This window comes from Chroicocephalus ridibundus, chromosome 22 (assembly GCF_963924245.1).
Source record: "Chroicocephalus ridibundus chromosome 22, bChrRid1.1, whole genome shotgun sequence".
Taxonomy (NCBI): Eukaryota; Metazoa; Chordata; class Aves; order Charadriiformes; family Laridae; genus Chroicocephalus; species Chroicocephalus ridibundus.
In genome coordinates this window covers 1,963,490-1,972,796 of record NC_086305.1, presented here as the reverse complement: position 1 = coordinate 1,972,796, position 9,307 = coordinate 1,963,490, and the positions used below count along the sequence as shown (strand labels likewise).

General features: G+C 45.8%; 1 protein-coding gene across 1 annotated transcript; it reads left to right on the top strand.

Moving 5' to 3' along the window:
* The first annotated feature begins 1 nt into the window (after position 1).
* Positions 2-8,639, top strand: SLC35E1 (solute carrier family 35 member E1). Its single transcript, XM_063357893.1, has 6 exons — positions 2-423; positions 1,134-1,204; positions 1,578-1,715; positions 2,383-2,508; positions 3,024-3,269; positions 3,700-8,639. Exons 1-6 carry the CDS (start codon positions 30-32, stop codon positions 3,931-3,933), a joined length of 1,209 nt encoding a protein of 402 aa, XP_063213963.1. The 5' UTR covers positions 2-29; the 3' UTR covers positions 3,934-8,639.
* Positions 8,640-9,307: the final 668 nt, after the last annotated feature.

Genomic DNA, 9,307 nt, shown 5'->3' with positions numbered 1-9,307 from the left:
GGTGACGTTTCCCCGGGGCGCAGGGAGCCATGGCGGCCCCGCTGGCGGCGGGCGGCGGGGCGGGGACGGGGGCGGCGGCGGCGGCGGGGCGGGGGGGCCGCGGGCCGGCGCTCCGGGAGGGGGCGCGGGTGTCGGCGCTGTGCCTGGCCTGGTACGGGCTGAGCGCCGGCGGGAACGTGGTGAACAAGCTGCTGCTGGGCGGGTTCCCGCGGCCCGTCACCGTCTCCCTCTTCCACATCCTGGGGCTGTGCGGGCTCCTGCCGCCGCTGCTGCGCGCCTGGCGGGTGCCGCCCGCCGGCCCGGCCCAGCTGCCGCCCCGCGCCTACCCCCGCTACATCCTGCCCCTCGCCTTCGGCAAGTACTTCGCCTCCGTCTCCGCGCACGTCTCGCTCTGGAGGGTCCCGGTCTCCTACGCCCACACAGGTGAGGCTCGGCGGCGAGTCCCGGGCCCCGGCGGGGGGTCCCAGCGCCGGTCACGCTCGTACGGGCGCCCGGTGCGGTGACCTGGTCCCCGGTGTGTGTTCGTACCGGTGCCTGGTGCAGTGACACGAGGCCTGTGGGGGTGTCCGTGCCCCTGTGGGTGCCCACTGAGGTGTCCTGTGCCTCAGCATGGGGCTGTGTGAGTGCCCAGTGCCACGTCCAGTGTCCCGGCGTGTGCCCCTGTGGGTGCCTGGTGCGGTGTCCAGCGCCCCTGTGGGTGTTCCAGCGCTGTGTCCTGTGCCACTGTGGGTGCCCCGTGGGGTGTCCTGTGCCGCAACATGTGGCCCTACGGGTGCCCGGTGCCATCTCCTGTGCCCCTGTGGGTGTCTAGTGCTGTGTCCTGGGCCACTGTGGGTGCCTAGTGCCGTGCCATGTCCTGTGTCCCAGCGCGTGCCCTACAGGTGCCCAGTGCCATGTCCTGTGCCCCTCTGGGTGCCTGGTACAGTGTCCCAGAGCACCGAGAACCAGCCCGCGTTTGTACAAGTGCCCAGCACGGTGACAAGGAGGGACAGCCCAGTGTGGGCTGGGGTTATGGCTTTGGTAGGACCAGACCTGAGCCCCTCCTCCATCCCCAGCGCTCACCCTCTGCTGATGGTGTTAATGGAGTTGGCCCAAGCTTCGCGTCCCCACCGACATTTTCTTTCCGTTCTCAGTAAAAGCGACGATGCCAATATGGGTGGTTCTTCTTTCGCGGATCATAATGAAGGAAAAGCAGACGACGAAGGTGCGGACAGGTTTGCTGAGGTTTCTTCTCTTGGTGGTGGTGGTGTGCTCTGCTGGCTGGCTGGGTTACCCGGGTGAATGTTGTGCTTGAAATTAGATTATGCAGATTTTACAAGTTCCTTTTCCTTTTATTGTGAATGTAAAGAAAACACATCTAAGCATTGAGCAAGGTGATGCTCTCAGATACACCATAGTTGTTACGGTGTGTCTTCTAATCACCGAATTTCCTCAAACTACAAGAGCATAAAAGTTGATCCCTGGTTCTGCTGCTTTATTCTCCTTTCCTCCCCTCCCCAGATCAGCAGTATGTATAAACTGAGTTGAAGTGAAAATTCTTGCAGGATGGAAGCTACTCCTCTCTGTTCCTCTTTCAGGTGTACTTGTCTCTGATCCCCATAATAACCGGTGTCCTCTTGGCCACCGTCACGGAACTTTCCTTTGACATGTGGGGACTCATCAGTGCACTTGCTGCTACTCTGTGTTTTTCGCTTCAGAACATCTTCTCAAAGAAGGTAATGGTTGTGCTGCTCGTGAGATTGGTCGGTAGCATCATCCTTTGGCAGGACAGTACGTACTTTCCAGTACATAAGTATTATTTTTTTAAGTGGACTTTATAGTCAAAGGAGCCCAAAGTAGTGGTTGCCTGTTTTGCACGCCTGTTCTCTACAGCTACATGTCAAAGCTGTTATACTGAAAATTGGGCAGAACTCAGAGTTATTCTTTACTCCTGGGCATGGATTTTTTTTCTCCCCGCTGACAGTTCAATAGTGCTTAAATTTAACAGTTCATTTGAAAGCTTTTAGTGTACCTTGCTGTATCCAGTCCTTTCTCTGGAGTGAACGAGGCAGTGTCAACACTAGGCGTTCCTTGAAATCTCAGAAACAAAGTTCAAACGTATGTCTTGAAGCTGTTTAGTTACCAGATGATTTCTGGTCTGTAGAGTGTTTTAAATGTATTACTGTCTTGTTACGCTGAGAGTCACCACTCAAGAAGCCGTTGTTTTTCAAATGGACGTCTGTTTTTCTTTGGTCATCCTTACAGGAATTTCATACCGCAACAGTATTTATTTATTTTCATAATTTATCTGTTGTCTAAAGCTGTTACTGTTTCATGGCTCTTGAATCTCCGCTGGTGACGCAGGCGGTAGCTGAAGAAATGTTTAATGGTGTTTTTTGTCAGGTGTTAAGAGATTCCCGAATACATCATCTTCGGTTGCTGAACATACTTGGGTGCCATGCTGTGTTCTTCATGATCCCAACGTGGGTTTTGGTAGATCTTTCTTCCTTCTTAGTAGAGAATGACTTGGTAAGTGTTGTATTTGGGAAACTGTTTGCTATTAAGAAAGAAAAAATAATTTAAAAAAAAATGACAAAAACCCCAACAAAGACACACCACCACCCATACCAAAAAAGTGCACTGCCGTGTTTCAGTGTAGTTCCTCATCAGCACGGAAGGAACTCTTGTGAAATACCTGCAAATTGTTTCACAAAACACTATAAAAAAATAAGCGTAGTGTTTATTGTGAGAGTTCCCGTCGGGGTTGGGAGAGGTAGCTTACGTTACAGCGTAAACCTCAGGAACGAGTAGCTGGAGGCAGGAGCAGACGCCCCTGGAGCGTGTGTACGGGTGCGTAGAGAGATGTTTTCTCAGAGTTGCCAGTTGCACGTAACGTACTCGGGTGCCTCTTCAGAGTTAAGTCGCAGATGTTCTTCCTATCAAAGGCAGGTAAAAAGTGACTCGAGTCGTATTTTTGTTTCTTTTTCTCTTATCTGAAACCTGAGATTTATTTTTTTTTCTCGTAATATTTGTCTTTACAACAGAGCACGATGTCTCATTGGTCCTGGACCCTGATGCTGCTTATAATCAGTGGATTCTGTAATTTTGCCCAAAACGTCATTGCCTTCAGTATTCTCAACCTGATCAGCCCGCTGAGTTACTCTGTCGCAAATGCCACGAAAAGAATCATGGTCATCACAGTGTCCCTGATAATGCTTCGCAATCCCGTTACGAGCACCAACGTCCTCGGAATGATGACAGCTATCTTAGGGGTCTTCTTATACAACAAGGTGGGGGGTTATTTGTTTGTTTGTTTGTTTATTCAGGAAACACCTGAAACAGCCTAGCAGCTTGAGCAGCTGGAACAAAAACGTAGAACGTGTGGCATGAAACGTCATTGCAGAGGAGATAACGTGTATCGCCTCAGCAAAGTGCTTGGCTCAGGCCAGCTCTTAGGTCTCTAACCAACTTAAATTTTGATCTTAATATTTTCTTTAAAAATAAAGATTGGGAAGTAACTCACTCCAAATCTCTTGAGCAAAAGAGCAGCTTGCTGATTTGGTATGCGAGAGGAATGAGGGTTTTGTTAGAAGCCACTAGTATTTTAGGAGTCTAACAGGCATAGATAGTAGCACAGTTGGAAAACTATGCCTTTTTCTAGGTATACGAATATGTCAGGTGATATCTAAGAAAAACTTTCTTTCTTTCTTTCTTTCCTAGACAAAATATGATGCAAACCAAGAGGCAAAGAAGCAGCTACTTCCAGTTACAACTGGAGACCTCGTGAATTTGGAGCGGCATCGAAACACTCCTGAAAAGTCTCAGAACGGACTTACGGCGTTTGCCCAGCACGGAGACTATCAGTACGGTCGAACCAATATCTTAACAGACCACTTCCAGTATAATCGGCAAAACTATCCAACTACCTACAACTTAAATCGTTTTGATATATAGAATCCTGGCAAACAGGTACAGACTGTGATATCAAAGTGTCCCCAACATTGTCAGAAACTTTTAGTACATCCATGAATGTAAAGCCATTTTATCGTACAGGTTTTGCAGAAGGGAAGGTGCATGTGTAGTGAAAGCGGTACAGACCATCAGCTTCTGCTGAGCGGAGCTTTAAACGCCAAACAGCTAGATCTGACACCGGAACTAAGTGCACAGCGTAGCTCTCGTACGGAGATTCTGGTGAAACGCACGTACGAAGCTGCAGAGTAAAATACCTGCTGTCGCTGCTCCTTTTCAGAGTCTGTCAACTGATTATTCTTTTGGCAGCTAAATTCTGGCCAGTATTTTGTTTCCACACTGGTAACGTCACCTTGAATTTGTTCTCTGATATCTTTTAGTGATACTTTCTTTTAATGAAACTTTCAGAAAGAAGTGAAACTGAGGCGTACTTCTGGTTATCCGGGGCTGTCTGGTAGAGGAGGGTTGGCTCACGTGCATCGGTTGCAGACAGGTAGACCTGAATTCATCGCGAGCAACTACGAAACTTCACGTGGGTATTAAGTACGTCTGTGCCAATGCCTTGGGTTTTTGCTGGCAAACCAGAAGTGTTTCTGAGACAGTAGAGAGTGGAAAGATTGATCTCTGGAGAAGCGTATTTCAGGCAGCGAGAAACGGAGTTCTCTAAAATCACTGTTGTCCCAGTCACTGTAGGTGACAAACACACACACGCAGCTTAAGGTCGTAATTGTTTCTGAATAATGTAGCCCCGTAACTTCAGACGTTGCTCTTCCTTGGCAATACAGACAACACCTTCACAAATAAAGTGGTTGGAATAATATGATTTTTTTTTTTTACTTGCTTCACACCTGTTCTTACGAAACTCTCTTGTTGCTTTAGAAATTGAAAGGTTTAAGGTGTTTTCTTCTCAGTTTTATGCATAAATTATGCTCTCTTACATGATCCGTATATTACGAACGCATTCATTTGAATAATCATCCTTCTTAATTGTTTCTTAAGTCTATCCTTTTAGCCCTAATTGTTTTTTTACATTTCCTAATTACTGCTGTTGGAGTTGCTGTGTGCACTTAGCCTGACTTCTGCGTCCTGTTGAAAGAAGTTAAAACTCGTGTCCTGCTCTGTTCTGCAGCTCCCTAGCTCCAGTAGGAAACTGTTAAGAAAAAATGACTCGAATCAGCAGTAACAGGTAAATCGTGCTCGAGAAGAACTCACTCGCTGGTATCAGTGAACATACTCGATCCTAGGCAAGTTGATTGTTGCGCGTCAGGTACTGCATTTGTGCACGAAAGGATGAAACCAGTTGAACTCGGGTTTCACTGAATCAGACCGTTACTGTTAGTGCTTTAGAAAAGAAGATTTTAGGGGCCTTCTTTCCTTAACAGAAAAGCTGTTGCACAGTGAGATTTTTGATAGCATAAGTATAATGGTTTTACTAGAGACATATTAGTCCCAGGGACAAAATTCAGAGTGTGGTACAGAACACTCCCTCCACTTATTTATTGCTTTAAAAATGACCATTTCCATGATGTGAGATGATGATTTGGCTCCTTTCTGGATAATAAAGAATTTATTTTTAAGTGCAAAGTCAACCTGATCTTATTCTTTTGGCTGACTGTGGAGGTAGTTACGTAGACTGCCTTCCACCACACGGCCCGAGAGAGGAAATGGTGCTGAAAGCACAGGTGGGTTACGAACGCTGCTAATGTTTGTGAGCAGAACTTCCTCGACTTGACTGGAGTCGAATCTGCCCATGCTAGCGCAGAACTTGGGCTTTTAGCTTAGAAAAGTCTAAATAAATAAATTATTCCCCAACCCAGGTTAACATGAACAAGATAATGGGGGGGGGAAAAAACCAACATTCTTTCAGTGAAATTTCTTTTGCCTCTTCCAGCGTAAATTTATGTATAATTATTTCTTCTTAATATGGGAAGGTGCTACATGTGTATTTCTGAGCCTCACTTCCCAATATTTAAGTGCTTTTACATACCTGTAAAAAGGATTGTGTGGACTCCGGCTGTGGATTGGGTTCTGGCTCTGTAGCAGACTCATTTGAGGGTGAGACTTTTAGGCTGAGATTTTTAAGAGGGGCTCAAGTTCTCCAGCTGCTTTCAAAGGCAGCTGGAAGTTAACCGTTAGACTCCTGCAAATGCTTAATTGTGTTCTTTGTGCCTCAGTTTCCCATCTGGAAAATGGGGATGGTTCTTCCCTGCTCCACAGGGGCGTGAAACACCAGGGAAAAGTAGCAGTGGGGGCCCCAGGGACGTGGGGGCGTGCTCTGAGTTCATCTGTGCATCTTGGGGTGCATCTGCCGCTGTACCATCGTCATACAACTGGAACGGGTACTCGGAACAACGCTCCGCATACTTTATTCACAGACCAGGGGCTTTAGTAAACATATTTAGATGGTTTCTGTTTAAAGAATGTAACCAGATCTTTCTTGCAGGTCTGTTCAGAGAAAGCTTGCACTGCACACTTACCGCGGCAGGTCTTTAGCTCAGCTTTTTCTGTCACAAATACGGCAGCAGCTGAGGGCTTTCTGTTGAAAATACCTTGTCCCAAATTCCAGTATGGGCTTGTGGCCTCACTTTGTCTCTGAAGCAAAACTGCTGTACGTGCAGAGCAAAACCAGACGGACCCAAAACGAGGATATCGTCTTTTAGGGCCCAGAGAGTGAATCTCTTCCCCGGAGACTGCCTGACAGTGTCCGTGCTCTTCTAGTTCAGGTCTGTGGTCAACAGGGGTAATTTTGTCTGGTAGAACATGTAATTAAAACGGTCGCGTAAATCGGTTACAAGAGGTGGTTTTGCTGAGTACCTGAATCCGAGTCCTTAAGCAATATCGCCCACATTCTGGTAAAGGAAGTTTCTGATACTGTTGTAATATGTATTTTAATCTTGGACTGCTGGAAGATTTTGTTTGGCAAGGTGAAACATTTGTTTTAACATGGTTTGTAAATTAATGACGTATTTAACTATGTACATAGGTCTGTAGAAAGTATGGAAACACTGGAATAAAAAGGGCATATCTAGACAATCGTGTATAATGACCCTGTTATTAAATCAAAGTAAAGGGGGTTGGTTTGGGTTTTTTACGGCAGGAAGCTTTGGGAGTGCCGTGCGTTAGTAGTAATGGCCACTTGGGAGATGAACTGGATTACTGTTTTGCCGTACGGCTGTGAGACCTGACCGGGTGGTTACATAGACTGAAACTAGGGTGATGGGGATGCCGTAGCTAATTGTCGGAGACCAGTCACTGGTATCCTTAGAAATGTGTTGATTTCCATTGTGCATTTCTAGCATACATGGAAATACAGCACAACATTGGGAAATTCTTCCCAAAACAGTCCTGGATGTTTCTAGAAACACCAGTGTGAAAGACACCAATCTCTCCCCACTACGTGTGGGTTCTCTGGTGGTAGCTCCGTAGAGTATTTGGTGCTCTTTGAAGATCTCTTGGAAATACTTCCCTTGCAGATTCAATTTTAGTACCCAGTAGCAATTAGAGCATCTTTATCATCTGGTAAAATGCTTGTGTTTTTTTAAAATACCTGAATGCTAAAAAAATTTGAGGCAATACTTAGGCTTCGTAGGTGTACAGTGATTTGTAAAAATAATGTTGGTAATTTGGGGTCAACTCATGGTGATTCCTGAAGCTCAAGACCTTCTCTTCCTCATGTCTGTTCAAACCCACATTTTTCTGATGTAGCATTTTGCAGCAGAAGAAACTTCTGCCATGTAGCTGTTTGTGGAAAAGGTGCAATATAAATAAAGGGAAAGTTTTGCTATTCTAAGGCTTCCATTTCTGAACCGTGTTGTAAGATATTAAAAATAATTCTGGAATATCTTTGTGGTGATGGTACAGGCCGGTAAAACGAATTTGTTAATCCTGAGATCAGAGGTGTATGACACAACCACAGTGTGTACATACCCAAGTGCAAATATGCAGGTGGCAGTCACCACCCATCTTTTTTTTGTTGTTGTTTTTTTTTTTTTATGTTGGTAATCTATAAATTTATGTGAATATGGGTGGTTTAACAAAAAAAAAAATAATACACTCCTTACTGTATGAAACTGGCACTGAAGCCAATGACCGCTTTTGTATTGTTTTCCTGTTCTTATTTCAACTCTCGTTCTCTGAAGTTCTGGCTGTTCCTTGGCCGGATTGCCGGCCACGCACCCCTCCAGCCTGCCGGTACTGCTGCCGGGGCTGGGCTGCCGGGAGGAAACCACACTGGTGACTTCCAGGTACTGGGACTCTTTCCTCTCTGAAATAAATCAGGTGTTCAGAGGGTTTTTGGCAGACACCTCTGTCAGGTACCTGTAGCTTTTGAGGCACTTTGTGGATAAACCATTGCTGCGTGCTGAGGAACGCGGCAGCCTGGACGGTGACTGCGTGGGCTCCAATGTGCAAAGCAGTAACAGGAGGCGGCAGCAAGAATTTTGAAAAGTTTCTTACTTTTTTTTTAGTATGAGCTAAAATTTGAACTTACTCTGGTTTCTGGGATCAGTCTTGATTTCCAGGACTGCAGAGTGATGTAGAATCATGGTCAGAGTCTGTACTTTTTTTTTGGCGTTTGTTTGTTATTTGGATACACAGAAACATCCCTCTTTCTGAATTTTTGTATTCTGTAGATAATATAGTGGGGTCTTCATGGTATGTCTTGTTAAGAATAAAAAGTTCTGCCTTTTTGTGAGGACGTCTGCGAGTGTTATCTGTGCGACTGGAAATCCTGTAATTTAATGCCTGAAACTTAAGAGAGTGATTACAGCTCCTGGTGAGCGTTAGGGTACTCGGGTTTGCTTTTGGCCTCATACGATTCCCAGACGATCGCTTCCACTTGTAGACTCAGTTTTCCTTACAGGACACCAAAATTATTTGGGCCCCACTTTGAGTTTTCACGTCTAGTTCTTGTGTAAATGGTCTTCAAGTGGGATGGGGTTTTGTGGGGCGTTTTGAATCCCGTAAGTAGAGGGAGTTGAGCAATTTCTGCCTTCTACCTCGCCTGGGATGTGAAGCTGATCCAATCAGTTCCTTGCTTTGAAGGAATGTTTTCCTGAATCCAGCAGGTAAGCGAATGTGGTGTAATTTTAATCCCACTTTGAAAAATAATGGAGTATCAGGTGCAAAAGGAAAGTTAAGGTAAGAACCAGAAATTATTTGAACATTTTAGTTTTAACTGCATAAAGAAATGAAGTCACTTAAGGAAAGCAACAGCGCTTAACGTCCCTGCTTAGCATCTGCACTTTCTTTCCTTAACAGTTGCATTTTAGGTTCAATTCCTTCCCTACTGAGCCTCCTCCACATCCATGTTCCTTCCTATTTTACATCATGCCAATGGTCTACGTAGCTGAAGTGCCGC

Bases quoted from the DNA above. Each gene is read 5' to 3' on its own strand.
- SLC35E1 (XM_063357893.1), top strand. From the start codon at position 30: ATGGCGGCCCCGCTGGCGGCGGGCGGCGGGGCGGGGACGGGGGCGGCG. The intron at 424-1,133 runs GTGAGGCTCGGC...TTCCGTTCTCAG, and splicing joins GGTCTCCTACGCCCACACAG to TAAAAGCGACGATGCCAATA. The intron at 3,270-3,699 runs GTGGGGGGTTAT...TTTCTTTCCTAG, and splicing joins GGGTCTTCTTATACAACAAG to ACAAAATATGATGCAAACCA.